The sequence below is a fragment of the Rhipicephalus microplus genome, chromosome 6 (genome assembly GCF_043290135.1).
Source record: "Rhipicephalus microplus isolate Deutch F79 chromosome 6, USDA_Rmic, whole genome shotgun sequence".
Classification (NCBI taxonomy): Eukaryota; Metazoa; Arthropoda; class Arachnida; order Ixodida; family Ixodidae; genus Rhipicephalus; species Rhipicephalus microplus.
Genome location: NC_134705.1, coordinates 200,595,297 through 200,620,130, shown reverse-complemented (window position 1 = coordinate 200,620,130; position 24,834 = coordinate 200,595,297). Strand labels below are relative to the sequence as shown.

General features: G+C 47.0%; 1 protein-coding gene across 3 annotated transcripts in view; it reads left to right on the top strand.

The window, feature by feature from the left end:
* Positions 1–24,834, top strand: part of trh (PAS domain-containing protein trachealess) — a 410,303-nt gene that overhangs the window by 159,950 nt on the left and 225,519 nt on the right. For all 3 annotated transcript variants that reach the window (XM_075867570.1, XM_075867569.1, XM_075867572.1), the window contains exon 4: positions 18,730–18,777. In XM_075867570.1, coding sequence (XP_075723685.1) covers positions 18,730–18,777 — 48 coding nt within the window. The remainder of the gene's footprint in view (positions 1–18,729; positions 18,778–24,834) is intronic.

Below are 24,834 nucleotides of genomic sequence, written 5' to 3'. Positions count from 1 at the left end.
GGTAGGATAAATACATTGATAGGAAGAAAAAGAAGACGACTTTTGGCTTCGATGTCGTCTTAGGTGAATGCACAAAAGACCCCGCGACTTTTTCTCCTCGATCACCGACGCCAACTCCTTCGACAATCAGCCCTATGGCGTTGATGTTCAGCGCCTGTCCTTGTCTTCTTCGAAGGTTCCGGGAAAAAATCGTTAAGATGCATGCGGCCGTAACGCAACATTGTAGCTTAACTTCGTTATATGTAACTTATGAAGCCACTGCATGGAAAGCGAGGAACCCCGCGGAATGCATCCTTTCGCGCGGCAGGTAACCATTCCTTTTCCGGATCTCCTCGGACACATCCTTTTTCTCGGCTTCTCCTTACAGCGTGGTGATTCACGCGCGGGTAAGCCACTTCTCGTATAATGATCTCCGTGTCACGAGTGACCTTTCGCTATCCTTGGAGCTAACACGAAAGACAGAAACGGGCGTAGCAGACGAAAAATGTCCCTGTAGCAGACGACGCACGTATACGAACGGAGAAAAAGACTTTGGGATGCGGGTCTGGGCTTCCTGCGTGGTCGACAGTGAAAGCGTGAAGTATTGTGTATGCAAAAGAGAAGAAAAGAAAGAAAGGGAAAGAAACGTAGGTGAGCTAGCACGAAAGAAGCAAATTCGCAAAAGTTCCGAGTGAAGAAGCACTTCTCGCCGATCAAGTGCGGCCTCGTTTGTAACCCGACGCCTGAAACAACTGCGTTGTGCCAACTGAAAATTCAAATAGCGCATAGAAATAGGATAGATGTGAAAGAGAAAACGCCTTTCGCCAACCACCGGCTGCTGCTGGCCGCTCAGTCCTTCATTCTTCGCGTTTTGCATTTATTGGTCATTTAAATTCTACCCTTTCCCCCTCTCTCCCGAAACTTTCCTGCATCAGCACAAGTGTCCTATTTGTCTCGTAATATACTTCGGCCATCTTTTTTGGTTCTTTACTTTAACGCCGGTGGTTCCGTGCTGCGCGGCACCGGTGCACATTTGTTTCTCGATCCGCGCGCGAGCTTTCATGCCAAGCGGAGAGCTGTTGCTTTTCGATTTTGTTCTCATGAATAATGTAGCCGGGTGTAACTCTTGCCGCGGCGAGTGTCATTTTTCACCTACCGGGGAACCGCGCATTAAAGAAAGAAGTAATAAGCAGGAAAGGAAAGACGCGCAAATTCTGGTACTGGAGCTCTGAAGAAACTGTTTGGAGATAGTACAAGGTTGGGGGACGAGGAGGGTAGCGCCGGGCTGTGCAGTTCATTGCGTGTGCGCGTACATGTCGGATAAAAAAGGCCGAGGGGGCGAGAAATGGTGCGTAAGGGTTAAACAATACGAAAAAGAAGCGAAAGATGGCAAGCTGAAATTCACAAGCGCTCTGCGAAGGCAACGTGCACGTGCTGTAGCGAAAAGAGAAAATCCTTGTGAGAATTTGCAGCTGAACTTGTGACACAGGGTGGCTGCTCAAGAAATGGCTGGGAACAGATGAAGTGAAGCTTGTATCATGTCAGCATAGGCTGGAAGTTTGCCGTAGCTAGCGTGCTAATGGAGGCTCATGGATGCAGGGGAAGTCGAAAAGAAAGAGAAAAAAAAACATCAATCCATTAGTTGATCAATTGACAAAATATAGGGGGATTGCTTACCCTATCAATGAAATAAGATGCGTATATTTTTCATACGCATTAGAAAAGGGGAGCCAGCAGGTGGAAGGGGGGAAGTGTACTAAATCTAAAATACTAAATCTATATTTGGTAACTTGTGGGAGACTCACTCCAGCGTTATACCACACGTTTATTTATTTATTATTTATTCATTTATTTAACAATACTGTAGGCCTTCTTCAGTCCCATACAGGAAGCGGGCATACATCGTCACAAGTAACCAAGTAGATACAAAGTTCAGGAAATACAAAGTTTTGAACACGTCTAGTTCAAAAGGCCGCCACTAATTACGCTTTTTCATGTAGGCAGCCTGGTTGGTGGTGGAATACTAACGCTATAGAGGTACATCATGACAGCAGCTACATGGGAACCACCGGAGCACGAATTATATACTCACGAACCGAAAACTGTGCGTGTCCTTGTCAGTCCCAAAAAATTTTCGAGAAAAATGGTGAAGATTAAACTGTCATGCATTCATGGCCGATAAACACTTCCAGCGAGCCTGATCAGGGCTGTTTTATCACATTTCGGCGGTTTTTTTTTTTCAGACTCGAAATTTCGTCATTAAGTGTGGGGTTATATTACAAAAGTTTAGTATGCAAAAGGCATCCCATAGTTCTAGATGGTATCGGGACCTCCCGTGGCAGTAATGGTCGTTCTAATTATGTACTGCACAAATGTACGCCCATTCCTTACGTAACAGTCCCTTCTGAGGAGGCCTTTAAAGGAATAAAAGTGACGTTCTCGCAGAAGAGTATGCATAGATCTTAATTTTTCTTTCTTTATCCAACATCAAATACATAAGAGAAAAAGAATAAAGGCGGTTTTCACAATGGGGCCAACCCTCAAGGAAGGACGGAGCTGGGCAACCTTCTTTGTTTTTTCTTTGCCCTTCTTTTTCTTTCTTGCTCCGTTTATTTATTTCTCGTTTCCCGCTTTCTTTCCTGTCTTCTTTTATCTCAATATTTCTATTTATTTCTTCATCTCTCCTTATCCATTGCTTTGTCTTTCTTATTTCTATTTTTCTCATTTGTTTTAATTACACTGCCTATATATCGCGTTTCTTCCTCTATTTTATTTTTTTTGCATAATTTTTGCCTGCGTTACGCAAAGCGCACTAGTGAATGTCTTGCTGCTGATGATGAGTGATTTTCATCATGAAGGCGCTCAAATAACAAGAGGAAGAAGAGTCCCTTTTTATTATTGAAATGAAAATAAACAAAGGAGTTGTCACCGTTACTTGGCGATGGCTACTCCTTTCCACTTGGTTGTTACAACTAAGGAAATAAAAAAAAAAGAATATAATTTACACACATTTGTAGAGTCCTACATAGGTGAGTCGGAAAGCTGTCATTTGGGCAGGACAAACACGTTGCCGCCACGCTCACTTTTAAGATAGTCCGCTCAGTCACAGTCACAAATCTTTGTCTCTTCGAAAGAACGTTGCACCACCTTCATCGCTTCGCTATTTACTCTATAGATGGCCATGGGCCCAGTATTTTCTCCAACGTATAAGCGTTCGCTCGAAATCTAGCGAATGGCGCTCCTGTTCTGTTGTCGCCGTTGGTGTTGATGATGATGATGATCCTTGATACCCTGGCGCACACCCACAAAGGGGTATCGGCCAAGAACCGGGCGGCAGGATCTTAACTAAAAGGCTAATGATTTTTCAAACAAAACGTAATTTTGGGCTGAAAAAAATATAGAAAGAAAAGCCGAAAATTGAAAAAGGAGTATATCTGAACAGGGAGCGATGCAGGCTATCAGATGGGATTTGAGACAGAGGTAATGGTGGGTCTAAAATGATATATATATATATATATATATATATATATATATATATATATATATATATATATATATTGTTACGGGAAGGAGACTGACTCAGAGGGGTAGTCACCGATGTATTTACAGACGGTTAGGCGAGCAGCGCCAGCCACACAGATTAGCTCGTGCCAGTCTATCTGCTTCGTCTTCTTCAGCTCCATGCACTGGCACGTAGCATGACCCCCGGCGGCGGAGGCACCGTCCCGGTGCTTTAAAGGTCGTTATCTGACGCATTATTGTAGGGCTTGATCCGCGAGACGTGTACGATATCACTGGGCCGCATAGTAGATGATGATGGGCAGATGGGGCTGATCTCGTAGGTGACAGGTGTTACTTGACGCAATATACGATAGGGTCCCGTGTAATGAGACAGAAGTTTTTCGGATAGGCCCAGCCGACGATGAGGGGACCAGAGTAAAACGAGGGTACCGGGAGCGAAATGTACGTCTCTATGTTCCGCATCGTACCGACGGCATTGGTTGGTTTGCGACGCCATCAGCCGAGCGCGAGCGAGCTGACGGGCATGGTCGGCTCGCGCAATCGCGTCGCGGGCATACTCGCTGGTGGACGAGGTGTGAGCTGAGATGACTGTGTCCAGTGGTAAAGTCGGCTCTCTTCCGTACAATAAGTAGAACGGCGAAAAGCCCGCTGTGTCGTGACGGGATGAATTATACGCGAAAGTTGCGTAGGGTAAGGCAAGGTCCCAGTCTCGGTGGTCGGGCGACACGTACATAGCGAGCATATTTGTTAAAGTGCGGTTAAATCGTTCCGTAAGGCCGTTTGTTTGAGGGTGGTAAGCGGTTGTCAGTGTGTGTTGCGTCGAACAAGAACGCAGAATGTCGGCGATGACTTGGGATAAAAATGTACGGCCACGGTCTGTGAGAAGCTGTCTCGGCGCACCGTGAATCAATATAACGTCCCGTAACAAGAAGTCAGCGACGTCGGTTGCACAGCTGGTTGGTAGAGCTCGCGTAATAGCGTAGCGTGTAGCGTAGTCTGTGATAACGGCTATCCATTTGTTTCCCAATGTTGATGTGGGAAAAGGACCAAGCAGGTCTAACCCAACACGGTAAAATGGTTCCGCGGGTATATCAATTGGTTGAAGATGGCCAGCGGGTAGCAGCGATGGTGTCTTACGACGTTGGCATAGGTCACACGTGGCGACGTATCGGCGTACCGAACGAGCAAGGCCTGGCCAGAAAAAACGGCGCCGGACGCGCTCGTACGTGCGGGATACGCCAAGGTGTCCAGCCGTGGGAGCGTCGTGAAGTTCGGTGAGAACACAGCGGCGCAAATGCTTAGGCACAACAATGAGAAGGTCGGGCCCGTCTAGTCGGAAATTGCGACGGTATAGCACACCCTTTTGAATGACAAAGTAGCGGACGGAAGCATCATTTGTGGAGGATTCCATACGGCTGATGATGTCAAGCAGCTCTGGATCACGCTTCTGTTCTTCCCCTATATTAAGGAAGTCGGACACTGACAAGATAGAGTTCTCCGTGGGCTCGTCAGTGTCCTCAGGATCGTCGACAGGGTACCGGGAGAGGCAATCGGCATCACGGTGTAGGTGGCCAGATTTGTAGACCACCGAATAGGAAAACTCTTGCAGGCGCAAAGCCCAGCGACCAAGGCGGCCTGATGGATCTTTCAGAGAGTTCAGCCAGCAGAGTGCGTGGTGGTCGGTAACTACCGAAAATGGGCGTCCGTATAGATAAGGTCGAAATTTCGCCACCGCCCATACAAGAGCCAAGCACTCACGCTCTGTTATCGAATAGTTACGTTCAGGGGCGGATAGGAGGCGGCTGGCATATGCAATAACGCAATCATGGCCATGTTGTTTCTGAGCCAGCACTGCACCAATGCCATGCCCACTTGCATCTGTACGGATTTCCGTAGGGGCAGCAGGGTTGAAGTGTGCCAGAATCGGAGGGGTAGTGAGAAGAGCGACGAGAGTCGAGAACGCAGAAGCCTCTTCGGAGCCCCATGAAAACGGGACTTCTTTCTTGAGGAGTTGCGTAAGCGGCCTCGCTATGTGCGCAAAATTTTTCACGAAGCGTCGGAAGTAGGAGCATAGTCCGATAAAGCTGCGTACATCCTTCGCAGATCGTGGTACAGGAAAGTTTTTGACGGCGCTGATTTTTGCCGGGTCTGGTTGTACACCGTTGGCGTCTACTAAATGGCCAAGCACTGTGATTTGATGGCGTCCAAAGTGACATTTGGACGAGTTGAGCTGCAGGCCAGCACGACGGAAGATTCCCAGGATGGCTGAGAGGCGCTCTATGTGAGTTTCAAACGTTGGTGAAAAGACGATGACGTCGTCCAAGTAGCACAAACATGTGGACCATTTGAATCCTCTGAGCAGGGAGTCCATCATTCGTTCGAAGGTGGCTGGAGCGTTACAAAGGCCGAAGGGCATGACCTTGAACTGATATAGGCCATCGGGGGTGATGAATGCCGTCTTTTCACGGTCCATTTCATCTACCTCTATCTGCCAGTAGCCGGAACGAAGGTCTATGGAGGAAAAAAAGTGGGACCCATAGAGGCAATCAAGCGCATCATCTATTCGTGGCAGAGGGTAGACGTCTTTTTTTGGTAATTTTGTTTAGGTGTCGATAATCCACACAGAAACGCCATGCACCGTCTTTCTTGCGGACTAGCACTACAGGAGAAGCCCAAGGACTGCAAGATGGCTCAATGATGTCCTTGGCGAGCATTTCGTCGACCTCACTTTGGATGATGTGACGCTCGGCCGCCGACACCCGATATGGGCGCCTATGAATAGGATGCTCATTACCAGTGTTTATGCGGTGGCTCATACCGGTACACTGTAAACAGAAATAAGCCGAAATGGGAGTAAATGACCTTGTCCTCTAGCGCACACCCAGATGGGAGTTTTAAAAAACCCGTCTCTGGGAGTAAAAAATTTACTCCCCATCAGAAGGGGGTTTTCGCATGGTGTCAGGGGGGTTTTTATTTACATCCATAGGGGAACTTTTTCAGGTCAGTATGGGAGTAAATTTTTTGCATCGACCGAGAAAAAAAATTACGTCAGCAGCCGTACCATGCGCAAGCGTAACTTTAATTACATTACATTTAATACGCACAACAATGATTACAGTACACAAACATTATCACAACGTTCACGTAATATCACAACACTCGCACTCACCACAGCTTGCCATACGCAGTACACACCTACCACATAGGCACCGAGTATATATAGGCACCACATTCTGACCTCCTGTAGCCCAGGTGAAAGCCTTTTTTTTTTCTAATAATTAAGCAATAAATACGCACGGCGTAAGTATGAACTTGCGGTGGTCTGATGTAAGCACTTCAACACACATGCCTTTTATCCTAATCCTGCCTAATATTTAATATTTTTTTACTATAACGAAAAAGTTTTATCAGTTGATGCTCTGTCGTACAAGCTGAATTCGCATCAGCAGTGCTGTTTGTGGACCCGTAAAATGCACTGAATCATACACAAAGTGCGCGCGGCCTTGAATGAACACATTAACGAGGCACATTCAGCAGCTCCAGCGATGAACCGAGGTAGACCGCCGCTACCGCGTTCGACGACTAGGCCTCACTCACGAGTACGGCACGGTGATTCGATGAATGACAGCTGGCGATCACAAAATGCTTGCTGATGTGCAGTTTACGTCTCGTTTTTCCCATGCACAGAAATAGGTGTCCGCTATCCACGCAGTTTAAGCTACGGAGCGATAGACTTAAACGAATGAGACGGTTCGCAGTCGCTCTTCCCGTTGCTCGCATGCATTGCATGTATAGCTCGCAGAGCTCGCCACGGCGGCCGGTGCGCAGTGCGAGCTGGATACGATGCCGGCTTGATACCGACGCCATAGCGAGGCCTTCCTACCGCTTAGATGTTGCAGCCGGTGAAATACCGGTGACACTCCGAGAAGCCACTATCGGAGGAGACGGGGCGAGCGCGTCGCCGGCGCAACTCTCAGACCGGTTGCCGGCCAGCCTGCCGTAGTCGAGCGAAGCCTACTTCGAACCGCTTCGAAGTTTTACGGTGCAATCGCTGACGATCGTACTCCGCCTCGTTTGGCGCTCGCCTTGTAGTTAGTCATTGACAGCTGCGGTCGCAAGGCGCAGAAGACTGTTATACATCCCAGCAGCCTTCATTTTTTGTGAAACACATTCTTTGCATCGCCGGTGGTCGGTGCTAGCTCGTAGCGCTTGCCGCGGTGGCCAGCGCACAGTGCGAGTTCGATACGATGCCGGCGGCATAGCGAGGCCTTCTTACCACTTAGATGTTACAGCCGGTGAAATACCGGTGACACTCCGAGAAGCCACTATTGGCAGAGACGGGGCGAGCGCGTCGCCGGCGCAACTCTCAGACCGGTTGCCGGCCAGTCTGCCGTAGTCGAGCGAAGCCTACTTCGAACCGCTTCGAAGTTTCTGATGGTGAAACTCCAGGAGCAGCCGCTGACGATCGTAACAGCTTACTTTTGCTACCATTAATTTATTCTTCGAAGTTTTTTGTTACTCGGCCCTTTGAAGCGTGGCATTCAGGACGTTTCGTTGAGGAATCGGACCGATGTGCAGCGTGGTTTAAGGTGCGAAATATATTGAAATGTTCCCAGTAAATACCAACCGGTCGTTGCTATTCTTCGCTGCACTTATAATTTCGTTGCCTGTTGACAGATGCTTACACGGTTAGCCACACAAATCACATGTGTTTCACACCGACGTGCAAACATATGCCCGTACAGACACATACACACACACACACACACGCACACGCACACGCACACACACACACACACACACACGTCACGCCCAAAGAGGGTTTTTAAAGCTCCTATAGGGAGTTTGTAACCACGTGACCTGAAACTCCCTGGGGAGTTTAACAAGGTCATGTCGTTCATAAACTCTGTGATTAAGGAGGGGGCGTTTTACGATGACATGTGCCGAGTTCACTCCCTACCAGGAAGTAAATAATTGGGGCAGGGGAGTTTTGTGGGCTCATGTGCTGGAGAAACTCCCATTTCGGCTAACTTTTGTTTACAGTGTAGCTTTCCCCAACGGACAGCCGCTGATGTCAAATACGTCGATGTAGGACAGCAGAACCCGGTGGAGCTCATTAGTCTGCTGCGGTGTTAAGTTGGAAGCGATCATCGAAGTAATAGCGCTGTCGGAGCAAGTGGCAGACTGATGTTGAGCGTGGGGTTCAGAAGGGGCGGCCATCGCGAAAACATCTACCGCATTGTCTTCTAAGGTGCAGAGCAACGCTAAAGAGATCCCTTGCGGCAAAACTTGAGGTGTCAAGCTAAATTTGACAACTGGGAGGCACGTAGAATTTCCTGCGACGGACAGAATGGTGTGCGGTAATGTAATGCCACGGCTTATGAGAACATCGGTGATAGGGGTCAGAACATAGTCACCGTCGGGAACTGGTGGTATTGAGACGAGCTCTATGTAGGTCAGTGTCTGTGGAGGGAGGCGCGCGTGTCCCGTTGTGCAGAGGCGACTCGGCCGTTGTGTAAGAGGTTCTGTTGCGGGCAAGTGTAGACGGAGCGTACTGGTCGAACAGTCTATGAGGGCAGAATGCGCGGATAGGAAGTCGAGGCCTAAGATTACGTCGTGGGGGCATTTATCAAGGACGGTGAAGAGAACAACTGTGTGTCGATCCGCAATGCTCACACGAGCGGAGCACATTCCAACGATAGATGCTATGCCACCATCCGCAACACGGACGAACTGGGTGGTCGCAGGTGTGAGAACCTTCTTGAGCTTGCGGCGAAAATCACTCGTCATCACGGAAAGTTGGGCGCCGGTGTCGACAAGAGCAGTGACATGTAGGCCGTCTACTTGTACGTCTATGAGGTTCCGTTTTGTCGGTATCGTCAAAAGAGGATTTTCGGTCAGTCCGAGCGATGCAGCGCCACCTCCGGGGGCTGCAACGCTTAGTTTTCCGTCGGAGAACCTCGTGGGAAGGCGGGGGAAGATGGTCGGTGGGGCTGTGGAGAACGAGACTGGCGACGTTGGGGGGATGGAGAGCGGGAGTAGCGGCGTTCAGAAGCAGGTTCCTGGGCAAAATGGTCGCGGTTGGTCTCATGGCGATAGGCAGGACGTGCATATAAGGGACGAGAGGACGGTTGTGCAGGAGGACCCCAGCGACTTCTGCAATGGCGAGAAATGTGCCCGATTCTGTGACACGAGAAGCATATCGGCTTGTCATCGTGTGTTCGCCATGCGGACGGATTACGGAACGTTGAGGGAGAGCCGGTCGGGAAGGGACGTGCAGGCGTGTATCGGGGCTGGTAGTCGGTGCGGGTAGGCGGTGAGATAGAGTGAATTCCCAAGCTGGCGATTTCCTGCCGGACGACTGCTTGAATGAGAGGCAACGTAATTGGCGGAGAGGGGTCAGGGGACGTTGTTCCCACCTTAGCTGGAGCAGCGGCTTCAAGCTCCCGCCTGACGATTCGCGTCAAGTTGTCACAGTTGTCTGGTGGATGATATGTGTCGAGACATGAGGACGTCGCAGTGGTGTTCGGGAGGCGCTGGAACTGATGGGAGATGCGTCTGCTTTTAGCTTGTTGGAACCGGCGGCATTCTTGAATGATGGCATCAACAGACGACACATTATTGAATACCAACAAGTTGAACGCATCGTCGGCGATACCCTTTAGGATATGGGCAACTTTTTCAGGTTCAGACATATTTTCGTCAGCTTGGCGGCATAGTGAAAGAACAGCCTGAATATAACCGATGTAGGGCTCCGTGGAAGATTGTGCGCGAGTCGACAACTCATTTTTCGCAGCTTCACGACGACCAGAGATGTTGCCAAAAAGCTCACGGATCTTTGCCTTGAAGCTGTCCCAGCTTGTTATGTCATGCTCGTGGTTATCAAACCAAACACGAGGTGTTCCGTCGAGATAAAAGATGACGTTTGCCAGCATAAGAGTGGGATCCCACCTGTAAGTGGCGCTGACGCGTTCGTAGAGGCGTAGCCACTGGTCGACGTCGGAACCCTCGCTGCCCGAGAACACGCCGGGGTCTTTGAGCGCGGGAAGCGTCACGAATGTTGTTGCGGGCGCTGGGTTGACAGGTCGGGCAGAAGGGGGAGCGACCGGAGAGGATGTAGCCGATTCTTGGGTGGTCATGTTGGAAGCCGCGAGTGAGCGTCCGCTTCGGAGTTCCGTGGCGAGGACGGGGATCGCACAACTCCACCAAATATGTTACGGGAAGGAGACTGACTCAGAGGGGTAGTCACCGATGTATTTACAGACGGTTAGGCGAGCAGCGCCAGCCACACAGATTAGCTCGTGCCAGTCTATCTGCTTCGTCTTCTTCAGCTCCATGCACTGGCACGTAGCAATATATATATATATATATATATATATATATATATATATATATATATATATATATATATATATATATATATATATATATATATATATATATATATATATATATATGGTGTGTGTCGTGTTTTGGAGAGTCGAGCAGCAGGCGTCCTCGTCGTCTTCGCCGCACGAACATGCTGACGACGAAGACATTCCCTTGGCGTGAGCGCACGTTTAGTATGCGACACGAAGCGTTACGACAAGCGACGACGACAGCCCATTTCGACACACGACAGCTCGGCCTTCTACCGCACTTAAAAGCGATAACTATGAGGCGAAGTACTCATTGCCATCATTACAAGTTCATCCATGTCCCAAAACGACGACGTGATTACGAGGGACGCTGCATTGGAGGGCTCCGGAAATTTCGACCTTCTTGTGTTTTTATTAAGTGCATGAATATCGCACAGTGAACAGGTCTTCACTTTTTTCATCGCAAAGCGACCGCCGCAGCTGGCATCGAACCCGTGACCTTTCGGCCAGCCGCTGAGCATCGCAGCCACTGTTCCACCCAGGCGAAAACTTCGCTGGCTTAGACAGATGGAATAGCCGTTCGGTGACGCTGACGTTCTAAACTTCACAGCCAGCTTGACATATTTGATCAAACGTGGGAATTAGCGTGACGCCAACACGGGACGACTAAAGGGTGGTCCTTCAAACTGCTCCGCGTTTAAAACATGCTTACAGCTGTTCCAATGACACACACACGGTATACGTATTATGTGGCACATGTATATTTATTTTGCCGGGCAACTACTTCGGGATCCGATGAGTTAAGCTTCTCCGCTCTACTGCACCGTTGAGCAGCATTTGCACTCTCCTTCTCCATGGCTATACCACAGTGGCAAACGCCAGTCAGAGGCGCTATGAAGCGGCTCCAGCGCAGTGTCAGATGGCGACTGCACAGGGAAGGCGCGCGCGTCGGCGTCCATATGTCTACCACGGCTATGACGGCACTCCTCTGGAAAGCGCACACCGGCGGCGGCGAGTCGCGCGCGGCCGCGGCCGAGTGCGAGGGAGGTGCCGGCTCCGGTGCGTGACACCACTGATCGTCTGCGCAGCGCATCGAATTGCGCGCACACCGGCGGCGAGCCGCGTACGGCGGCGGCGGCGGAGTATCATTGCGCACGCGCAGACCAGTGCCACGCGAAATTGGCTCAGCGAGGCCAGTGTAGCTAACGCTTCAAAAGGCGATGGAATACCCTTTGTACGCCTTTCGGTAAAAGAACCGCCCTTGGAGACAAACCGTCGGCTGGCGATTTCCAGCGAGTCTAGAGCAAGTATTTTTCGGTGTGCGCAGCCAGCGTGTCGCCAGATCCGACGCATGACTCTCGGCGGCAACCGTCAAAGTGAGATGCGGCCCTATAAATCTCGCCGCCTGCAACAAAAAGCGCAGCCGGAACAAGATGTCCGCTCCCGCGGTGGGAATGCGCCCGGCGCGAGACTTGGCGACCTGTCCCGTGTAGCATTTTTCGTCCTGATAAAACATGCGTCCTTCTTGCGCCGCCGCGGTACGCCTTTCACAGTGCCTCTTTCTTTCTTTCTTTCTTTCTTTCTTTCTTTCTTTCTTTCTTTCTTTCTTTCTTTCTTTCTTTCTTTCTTTCTTTCTTTCTTTCTTTCTTTCTTTCTTTCTTTTTTCTTTCTTTTTTTCTTTCTTTCTTTCTTTCTTTATGAATTTGTTAGCGTCATGGTCTTAGTTCAAGGTTAGACGAAGTATCTATCTACCTGTACCTATCTACGCGACATTGTTTCTATCAGGAACCAACGTAGCGGGGTGTCTTCAGGTAAATGTGCACGGCTTCAAATAGCGCCTCCGAGCCCATGATTGGTATGAATAATGATGCAAAACCCTTTGATCTCGGCTGCAGTGCACGTCCGCCCGAGATGCTATAGAATACTCGACATATTTATTATGCGCATAGTATAATTCCAACTTTATAACGAAGAAGCATAACGATGATAAATGCACGTTGCCGGGAATGTATATATATGATGCGAGAACTGCAGGACTGGTCAAATTGTGTTTGATATCACGTAATGATTTATCACCTACGGGTTATTCAGAGCAGTCTCGAATATCGTGGCCATATAGTTTATGCAACGTTCTCGCTTCGTGCGAGTTGGTAGAGCCTGAGACGTGCGGCCTCGTTGGCTTCGGGGTGAACCGTAGCCCCCTCGCCTATTTGGCAGCTCCCGCATTTTCGTCTCGATCACGCGTGCGAGCCTCGTTCGAGTGGCGGCGCGAGTTCAATACGGCGATCCGTGCGTGTAACGAGAAGCGCGCTCTGCGCTGCATGGCGTTCTGCTATAGAAATTTCGCCGACACGTTCTGCTCGCGGCCACAGGTGTTCTGAAACGGCGCGTTGATCTTAATGCTGTTTCTGCTGCTTCCATTCTCCGTCATACGTGCAGTGTATACCGGCTCGCGCAATGTGTGTAGTTGCGTGCAGAACGAAGGGTGTATACGCTACACTGATTTGTTTATATTTGTTTACAAATACGGCTGCCCCCTATTTCGAGACATGGCAGGAGTGGGTACAGATACGAATACAAACAACGAAGGAACACGCACTAGATTATACGAAACAAATAAGGAGCTCTGACTAGATAGTTGCTCAACGAACGCTTCATAAGGCAATGCATGACGCGATCCATCCAGGTTGTTTCCTATTTGAGCCCCGCCGTGGTGGTCTAGTGGCTATAAGGTACTCGGCTGCGTACCCGCAGGTCGCTGGATCGAATCCCGGCTGCGGCGGCTGCATTTCTGATGGAGGAGGAAACGTTGTAGGCCCGTGTGCTCAGATTTGGGTGGACGTTAAAAAACGCCAGGTGGTCAAAATTTCCGGAGCATTTCACTACGGCGTCTCTCATAATCATATGGTAATTTTGGGACGTTAAACCCCTCATATCAATAAATCAATCAATGTTTCTCATTTGAACTCCGCGCGTAGAAAACGAGAATTAAGAACAGTCATAGTGTGTTCTAAAAACAATGCTTCTTTTTAGATTTGTCCAGTACAACGTGGGTTAGAAGATAGCCCCTCGCGTTCCTGTAAGTCATTTCTGCGCAGCCAAATTTCCATCGCTGTGCTTCCGAAGTCTTGATGTACACATGCGCGTTTAAATTGCCAACTTAGTCGCAACAGGGATTCTGTGCTGCCAAGTTGGTTATATTTAGATTTCGCAGGTGAAATGGTTGTCAGACATGTGCTGATTATTTAGTTAAATAGGCATACTCATCGCGACACTTGTCTTGTCTTGTTTCTTGCCTGAAACTTGCCTTATTCGCGGCAAGTTCTAGCCTTGAAGAAGACAAGCCTACTCGTCAAAACGTCGGCTTGAACACACAACCTGTGTTTACGAATTTTTTTCATCGCAATATATGTGCAACGTAGAAAGTGCGTACAGATCTTGATTTTCCTTCCATCTTAACCGTTATTTCGTAGTGAAGAAAATTGGGGCAGCTACGTACTAGTGGTGGCAAAATTGACGAAACAGTGGAGATGATGTCCTTATTTTTTCTTCCTCCTCAACCTTTGCCACCTCCTTGATATGTTGTAGAACGCAAGACTGTGTTATGCTCTTACCCTCTCAGCTTATACCCTCATTTCACTAAGCGTTGAATTGCGCTAACAAGAAGAGACGATGGCACAGACAGCGCTCTTTGCGCCTTCGTCTCTTCTTTCATTTCGTGACTTGTTTGCGCAATTCAACACTTAGTATCATAAACCACCAAACATGACTGTCAGCCATTCTAAACAGATGTGACAGTATCGTTTCGCACCCGATACTGTCAGATTGATCGTTTTGCACTCGATACTGTCAAATCGTCAGCAAGCTTAACACGAGTGCTCCGATGCATGACCTGGATTACTTTGACTGCACGATGCCCCAGCCACGACGCGCAAGGCGCTGTTTGCAGAGATGATACCTCGGCATGTTTTTGTAATATCTCGGCAACAGAGCTCAAAGATACGCGACGCTAGCGTCAATCTAATTGTTTCGGAACGGGCTACGGAGTGTTCGTTTTACAGAACACCGAACATGGCTATTTTTTGCTTCACAATTTCCCCTACTCCTCATCCTCACATCACTCATCGCCCATGGTCTGCCTTTGCTGGAAACTGCTTGGCACATGTCTGCTCTCGGTGCCGCATACCCACCCGAGGTTGTGCCAACGCCACCCGGAGTTCTGCCAAGGTTACTGTTGAGACATACATTGTAACATTGTGCGATTGTAGTCAACCACTTTTCACGTGCTCGGCAGTGCTTATTCAACGACGATGAAGTTCTGTACTCCTGTTTGGCTGCGTGCACGCTACGATTAAAGCTCTGAGCAGTAAATAAAGAAGAATAAAAAATAGCACATTCGGCACGGTCAAACGGGTTCGACTTCTCTCTCCACTTGTTTGTTTCTTTTGCCTCATTGGCCACAAGGTTACCACGGCACCGCGCGCAAAAGCCGTCCCGTATACGGTAGCAATATCGACTCAGCGCGTTCGCTTTGCTTCGCTCCGCTGGTTCTCGCACTTCTCTGGCTTGCACGACTGCATAGTAGCGAAGAGAGCCAACAGCGCGTGTTAACCGAAGCCGCTGAGGGGGATATAAGCGGTGCATTTCGCGCGAGGCGCCGAAGAGTGCGTGCGTCCAGAGGTCGTGATCGCTGCATCCCCTTTCCCCATATTTTCCTGTCTACAGGGGCGACGGCGTATTACGACGGCTCACATAGCGTTTGGGGCCCGCGGCAGCGCGCTCAGTTCGTGTCGTACGTGCGTTGCGCGAATGCTCGCACGTTCTGAACGCTTTTACGTTCGTTCGTTCCGTTGTTTCTCCCGTGTGCGAGTGTGCGCGGTTTTATGTTTCGTTAGTTCGCCGCGGTAAGCGTGCGTTCGTGCACGCTTAAAGGCTGCCGTGCAGCAGGCGAAACGCTCACGAGAGCCGGCCATTGCACTCTTCACCCCCCCCTCTTTCAAACATACCCCTCCGAACCCGCGCCTTCTGAGCGCCGATCGTGATGGCGCCAGACAATCACGAGAGTAATGAAACGTCGCGTAACAGGTCGTTTCGGTTGCGGCGCACACTGTTCGGCAGCTAGCGCGAATAAAAACAAATGAAAACAAGACTGCTCGGGAAAGGGGCTTCTTTTTTTTTACTCGGTCTGAAGTTCGCCGCTGGCACATACCGTGCGTGCGCGGCGTGGTTTCGGGTATTCGCTTCAGAGTGCGCGGCGGTTCGTCCATTAGTTACACCAGCGCCGCATCGTTAGTTTGCCACCTTTACGTCGTGCTGCAAACAGGTACAGGAGAATCAGCGTAGCAAAACTGTTTGGACACGATAATGATAAACCGCGTGTGTATTGCCGAGGTGGTCTTGGCACTCAGCGGTCCATACGAGCCGGAAGTTTGGTGTCACCTTCTCCGCGCGCGTGTGTGCAGCGGTGGGCCTGTGACGCGCGTTTAAACGAAACTGGTGCGCCACGTAGCGAGAACTGGAACAGGAGTGAAACGTGACTTCTTAGTTTGCCTTCACCGCTGGGCCTGCTCGAGCTGCGTGGTTATACATAATGACGTGGGACGTCTCGCTGGACTTTCTTGTTTGGGGCGTAAAGTTTCACGCAGACTAAGTAAAACTCCACTGAATATTTTTTATAGGCACCATAAGAGATAAACGTGTAAGCCGGGAAACGCAAAAAAGCCGTGGCAAACAGCAGAAACTAAAAAAAAATTAAGCAGTTTTGTCCTATAGTTGTATCAAGCGTGACGGAAGTGCGGCGCTGGCTAAAAATTTTTGTTTTTCTTCGCTTTTCACTTTCTTTCTGCCTCTTTTTTCCTTTTCTGTTTTCTTGTTTTTACTGCCTTTTCCATCTGCTTATTTCTATTCATTTCCATTTGTCTTCACGATTTTGTTTCTGTCTCTGTCTTTCTATTTCTCGCTTGCTTCCTCTTTTCCTGATCTTTCACTGACGACAGCGTAAAACATAGCTTTATAAGGCCCCTAAAGTGTTGCCCACATATCACGATCAAGGTGCTCCCTGAACAGGAGAAAGAAGGCATCTCTATGGCACGAGTGAGCGCCCAGTGTGGGGTACATGGCAGTGCTATTTGTGATTTTTCCTGCGTTACCCCAAGTGACGACGACAGCGTACGACAGCCTGGGGCCCCTCCGCACTTGCAAGATATTTAATAGTGCAGGACGTCATTTCAATGCTCGGAAAAATAGCGCGAAGTTGTCTCATGCGTTTACTCATGCCCGAGCAGCACAAAAACTTTCATACAACAGCAGACCACCGGCTAGCTGCATGGCCGGCTCTATTTCTGCAGTCAGAGCCCTGCGGAAAGTTTGTGCCTCGCTGGGCTGCGTCTTCGTGTGCTGTATGTTTATTTATTTTGCCCCTGCCAGCTTCTCGCTTGCGAATGCTTCGCACTTCCTGTTGCCTGTGGAACACTTACAAGCACTGCAAACCGGCAGTGATTTTATACGGTTAGTATAAGCTAGAAGGTCGCAGGTTCAGTTCCCCGTTGCGAGGATCAGATCCTCTTGCAGGTGAATGGTATATATATATATGCTGGATATTCTAATATTACATCCATTATTTCTTTGTTCTTTTGCCGAAGACGAGGTGTTTCTGGTGGCAAAGGCACTTGTTAAGATACCCATGCAAAGAATTGCTTTGTCAATTATGTACCAGCTATAATAGCCCATTCTCGTACGTTCTTGTGTTTAGTATAGTGCTATCGCACTAAAGCAGATTTTTGAGATTAGCGCCATTCCTTTTTGATGCAACGAAGTTTAATCATACCTATTGGTCTAGGGCGAGGTGTTCATTACGCTGTCCAGCTAAAAGCAATATCATAAGCTTTCCGTAACTTCTGAAACGAGCTTCCGCTGGATCGGACTATAAGGTTCTTTTGCCTGGCGGAATGAGAGTCCTGGTTCGAGCGAAGCGCCCAACTTGACACATGAGCACGCAGCATTGAAGAAGCTGTGGCAGGATAGCCAGCGGCAGTGCGAGTTACTTCAACACCCGTTATTCTAGTTACACTTTCAGTTGTTGCCTGCATGTATATATTGCCGTCTGGTCGTGATGGGGAAGAAGGCGGCAGTCGCACTGTTCAGGATGAAACTCTCTTATTGAACGAACTAGGTCCCAGTAAAGGAAAACTAAAAGTACAGGAAACTCACGATGTACAGTCGTCACCAAGCTTAACCGAAAAGCTCCACAGTGCTGGTGTCCGGAAATGGTTTGATTGAAACCAGTGCCGCATAGCTCTGGATTCTGTTGCCGAGATACTGCAGGTGCATGCGGACATACTGTATCCAAGCGTACCGATGTATTATGTCGTGAACAACGTCCAATGCTTGATGAATGGCTGTCATCAGCCAAACCAGTCCAGGCCGTACTGTGGGGCGTGCGGTTTAGGCTCGCTGACGCATGTATGTGGTAGCGACGATGACATTCGTCGGCCGTCGGCATTGTGCTCGTCTGTTAGATGCGTCGGCTTTGGTATACTTTGTCGGACCTTACGGCGCGATCACAGGGGCTTGCGATAGCTCTAATGTAAACTCGTGTCCTCCGCGTAATCTATAGCAGAAGAGTCAGAGATAATCATGAAGTTTCTAATTACTGCGGAGTGGTCTGCGACGAGCAGCGGTCACAGTTCTCGTGGGTAAAACTCCATCACATAAAAAATAAGAATGAGCGCGCATGGAAATATTGTCACCTCCCCAGGCTTGTTTTTGTCTGCAGATCCATTACACCCATCTTTGAATGCTGTGAATGACCATATCGCAGTCACTAAAACGCTCAAATATAATCTATTCACCTTTGTCTTTTTCCTTGCAGGAAGGCTGGCGGTGACGATGGAACAGGAGCCGCGGTCGTCCAATCACGGTCAGTCCTATTTTGTTTATTTATCTTGCAGGTGACAAAGGTCAAGCACGGGCGCCACTTGCTGAAGAGACGTTTTGCGAATGCTGACTTTGTATTCGTGTGATCTAATGAGGTTGTTCCACACGTGGGGTCTATCACGTGTTGATCGACTGTATACCAAACGCCACACATAAACAGTGACTCGAACAAAAACTTAACTTGGTGGACCCAGGGTGAATATTATGCTCGTGGCCATTACGGATAAATCACAAAACTGTAAAAATGCTTTGATGTTGTTGTTTGTCAAGGCAGTAACACTTGTGATCAATATGAAGCGTACTTGATTGAAAGAGCGCACTGCGACCGTATGTGTGCCCTGCTAAAACGAGAACTTTAGAACTTACCAAATGCACAAAGTATGTGCATATATGCTCTTTTTGTTACATTTCTTATTTCCATTAAGCAAAACCAAGTGGAAAAAGGTAGCCGTCACCTATAAAGAACAGCTCCTTCATTTATGTTTAATTATACGAGAAATGGGCATCGTGTTGTTGCTTTTTTTTATTAAAAGAAGTGTGGGTTTTATGACAGTTTCAGTCTGTCGTCTTGCATAAACTTATTTGCGCTGATATTAATTTCTAAGAGCGTTGTCCTATACGACAGAATTTCAGGCGAAGATGGAAGATTGAATCGATGAGTTCTTTAACTGAGAATTCCAAATTATAGAGGATGCCCAGAATGTTCCATTATCATCCTCGTTGAACGAGTTCGCATTGCTGTTGTCTTCATGCTTGAGTGGAATGAAGTTACAATAATTAAATTACTTCTTGCTTTAATTACTAATGTGATCAATCACTTTTGTGGCCTTGTATTAATGATAAGAATTATTGCTCGAGCGAATAAATTTATGAAAAATATTCATGAAATTCTCAATATCTTTCACTAAAATACATTATGTCTGCTTCCTTTGTTGCATAGATTTTAGAAAAAGGAAAAATTGACTAAGCATTAAAAGAAATAAATTAGAAACAAAAGGTAATACGAGTGCCATACCTCAATGATGGAAGCTCAACAAAGATTTTTGGTATTCCAGCGTTTATAACTGAAGTGGCAATGAACTATGATTTAGTGACGAACTTTTCCTAGAGTGAATTCAAGGCAATTTTGTTTCTTTTAGAAAAAAATAATAATGCCATGTAAGTGCTAATGGTCAGCTTTAATTAAGTAAATCACATTTATGAAAATAGAAAATGTTTAAGCAGCGTAATTTATTTCATATTATGTCCTCATCTGCCATCTGTGATAGTACTATATGACGCTCATGCGGGCCCTAACACAATCCGCTCATTGCAGTGTGTGTACGCTCCGCTATCTTTCCATCACGAAGTCACGTCTTCGATTCCTGGTCGCGTTGCCGTAGAGAACAATACGCAAGGAATGTCGTTGTTGTTGAACTCTTTCGAAACTGTATTGCTGTTTTCTTTCACTTTCAACAGGCCATCCTGTAGCAGGGGCGTAGGCAGATTTTGTTATTTTTTTTTGGGGGGGGGGGGGGTGCATCGCCTTGGTCTGGGGGTGAGGCCACATTTAGTGAAGTGTCGCTTTGTGCTCCATGTGCCATGGCAAAACTGAAGGAGAGAGGGGGAAGGGCATGGGCCTGGTGTGCTACCCCTCGGCTACCCCACTGCGCTGTGGTCCATAGCCGGCCCTTAATTTATGACAAGAAATGCTCTCCCGTGCACATGTAATCTGCAAGTGGACTATGTCAACTGTGAATAAGAAACACTAACCTATTCTCAAAGTGGTTAAGAACCAATTAGCTAGAATTGTATATGCAACAATGACTATGTTCTTCATGTTGGCACTTGCACTCGTTTGACAAAGTATTGCCTAACTACACCGTGCGTACTGCTATTGTTAGTGCGTTGTTTTATTAGGCTACAGTATTACAATCTTCTAATATATTACCGCCGAATTGATGTACAATATTTTGTTTACCACCCTCTCCGTAATGCCTTGAGTCTTTGAGGATACAATAAATCTGACAAATCGATTCGTTCGATTAGCAGAAGGATTGAAATCCTGTTACAATCTTGCCATCCTTCGTCCTTCTTTTTCCTGTTCTCGTCCAAGCTTCTTTCGCGGAGCGCCTTGCTTAACGTAGAACCATTTATCATTGCTGAATAAGTTTCGTGTTACCCTTGTCCACCCGTTCAAGGTATCGAACGGCCAGACCGGCCGCTCGGTGTCTCCGTGCCGCCAGCCGACTGCTCCGTTTCGGATAGCTGAGAACTTTAACGAAGAAAACAGAAAGCGAGAAATGACGGCGAGGAAAAAAAAAACAGAAATGGGGACAAAATAAGCGTTTTGCTCGACCTTGGTGCGGTACCATCTCGTCGTCGTCGTCGTCGTTCTTTTTTCCTTGACCCTGGCAGTGGATTGCGAGCAGCACTGCCGCCGACGAGGAGCAGGCGAGATGAAGGCCAGGGATTGCGAAACTCGACGAGATTGCATCACGGACGCTTGCACCGTGCCGGCCTCGCCTCGCGCTGTCTTTCGACACCACAAATGTGCCGGTCATGTGTATATGGCTATTTTACCTATCTGTTTCTGTCCCTCCATACTGAGATGTTAACCTAGACATCTTGTATGTCGTTAACACTTAAACTAATAATGCGACAGTTAACGCACTCGCATGAAGACGTTTGTGTTGGAGCATTCGACGTTGCACTACATTATCAATGCGCGTCACGGCATGCGAAAATGCGAGAACATTCGTTTAGCAGTCCCAGACAGCAGCAGCAACCATGTCTAACGTTAAATTGTCTGTATGCGTACGTGCTCTTGTCGTAGTGTGTGTTAACCTAATGGTCGCGGCTACATGGTGCACCCTTAAATGAACAAACTGTTTGCTTATAAGTTATCTATTGCAAATACCCACAGCGCCCGGGTAGAGTATTATGGCAAGGGAATCATTACAAATGTAAACTTGAGAAATGGAGCGTCACAAACAGCAGCATCTAACTTCCTTATGGCGAATGCACAAACATCACCATAAAAGAGCAGGAGAACGCGTTCGATACTTAGGAATAAAACATCTCATTACACTATTATGATTATTATTATTATTATTATTATTATTATTATTATTATTATTATTATTATTATTATTATTATTATTATTGTTGTTGTTGTTGTTGTTGTTGTTGTTGTTGTTGTTGTTGTTGCTGCTGCTGCTGCTTTCTAATTATCGCTGGATTTCTTTACTTCGTGCCACATCAAAGATCTTTGAGCTGGCTCTTCACAACTATTGCACGTTATAACGGGAATAATTTATTAATCAACATGGCTTTCTCCCTGGCCGCTCAACTACCGCAAATATTGCTAGTCTCATGACGCCAATCTCCCCGGCTATTTCTCAGAAAGGACAGGTTGACGTAGTCTACTGTGACCTAAGCAATTGCTTTTGACGTAGTCAGCCACCTACTGTTTTTGTTTAAACTTGTGAACTTTATGTTGACTCATCTGTTGTAAATCTCCCGTACAGCTATCTGCTTTAATAGATTATGTTATGTTACCGTCAATCGCCGAACATCTTCCTTGTACAAAGTGACTAGTCAAGTCCTTTAAGGGTCAGTATTAGACGCACTCTTATTTTTAATATAAAATTAACGATGTTTCTTTTGCTATTCATTATTCTTTTTTTTCTCTTGTATGCTGATGACATCAAGATATTTAAGGAAATTCATTCTGTTACCTACTGTCGCATTCTGCAGTCAGATTTGTGCTTTTTCTCCGAATGGTGCGATAACAATAACCTCTGTCTGAATAACTCTAAAACCAAATTCATGAGCATATCTCGCAAAACACCCGTCGTGCTATTTTCGCACTCTGCCAATACCATGTCCTTAAGTAAGGTTTATGAATTCAATGATCTTGGTGTTCTTTTTTATAGCATGCTAATTTTTTCTGCTCACACTAAACGTGCTGCCAAGCATGGCCTTCGTTCTCTCGGCTGCGTCTGTAGAATCTCTCGATAATTCATTTCTGCAGCATTGCACAAGTTGTACACCGCAATATGTCTTCCTAAACTTGAATATGCATCTGTGATTTATAATGCCATTGCTAAATCTGGCAGTGACACCATTGAGCTAGTCCAGAAAAAAAATCATAAACTGTTACAATCATCCTATCGCTACAGATGACTCTGGATCTCGTTCCAACACTGCCATATTATTATCATTGCCATCACTTCAGTGCCGACGAAATCGCGCGGACTTGTTTATTTCTTTACAAATTAGTTTACGACATGGTATACCCTGCCCTTTACTTCTCAGTTGTGTAAATTTTCGAATTCCGCGTAACTTAACCAAATGTAATCGACCATTCCATGTACATGCCAACTTTTTACAACACCTTACTATTCACAGATACAAAGACTCTGTAATGTCAAGTTTCATGATCCTAATGTTTTTAATAGTCCACTGTCGTTGCTTTTGTCTCAGCTCTGCACTATCTTAACATAGTTTTTGACATATTATTATTATTATTATTATTATTATTATTATTATTATTATTATTATTATTATTATTATTATTATTATTGGTGTGCATACAAACGAAGACCATATTTTGAACTTTGCGTAAAACAACACACTGGGGGTATTATCTATCAGAATCGCGTAAAGTTACCTGTCAAGGAGTTATAGGGTAATTGTTTTTAGGCGGGTATCTCTTTCCAAAGCGAATTCTATTTTTCAACTATTCTTGGATTGTAAACTTCAATACATCGCTTCGACATTGATAAGGCCTTGTTTTCTTTGAATTTACGAGCCCCTAAGAGTGACAATGAGGTAGTTGTAAGTATATGTTCCTACCGATTCCTGTGCTACCACTGCAGGTCTTGTGTAAATCATTTGACCTGACTGCGGTTAAAGCTTTCGAGATGACTGGTGTGTGAACACCACTCGCGTTGAGTCAATTCCTAGTCGCGAGTTTCAAACGCTTGTTCAACCGGGGCTGTTGCGTGTGAGGAGAGAATACGAAACTATCAAAACTGTAAGTTGGGCCATGTGGTAAAGATTATCTTTAACCTGGTTACAGCGCAACGTTACTGCACAAGGACTTGAAACATATGTGTACCAATTCAGAGTTCTTCGATAAAGCATCAGTAGAGAGTCAGCGCCGTGCTGCAAGTTTTTCCTTTTGTCCTTGTCTCTGTTGTACTGTAACCAAGCTATGTTTGAGATGGGCCAAGTTAAGTATACTAAGGCCTCGCCACCTGAAGTATTGAAAAAAGTTTTTCTGCTCATCTTTACGGAAAGATGTAAAATGTAGAGAAGGGGAACAACAAGGAGAGAAAAACGCTTCGTGAAAGTAGTTGAACCTCGAAGTAACGCATGTAAATACAACGAAATTCTCTACATAACGAAGTATTTCGCCTTTCACAACTTCGTGACTATCGAACGTCATGTATACTTTGAACCTCAATATAACGAAGTGTGTTCATGGGTGATTTCAATATTTCGAACGTTCAGTGCTGGCCCAGAAAAAGACCGACCCAATAAATGGAAAGTTATGCTTCGTCCAGGGGCCGTATGGCCGAGTCGCACTTATTTTTGCAGACGCGTCATGGTGCACTGCGTTTCATGCGTGAACGGTGGTCGTTGTCAACCTAACCCGTGCAGCGTCTAGTAGTTGCGGTCGTCGGATCTCATGTTCCACAATTTTTTTTTTTGAGTTATTAAAACTAGATACCTTGTGATGCCATATTATAAGTATTTGAAGAAATATACGTTGCAGAAGATGTAAAATTTCAAATTAACGAAGTTTTGATACAACGAAGTAAATTGACGATTTCATCTACTTCGATCTATCAAGATTCAACTGTTCTCGAGGTGCGGGTATTTCGGATCTCTTTTTTTTTTTTTTTCGCCTTTCCCCGTGTTTTGCGTGGAAATTGCCGGCAACCGTCGAGGCGACGCACTTGGAAACTTTAGGCGAAAACACGCGCCAGTGCAAGCCACACGGGGTAGGGACGAGCAACCCAGACAGCGACTACGACGACGAGGCAAAGAG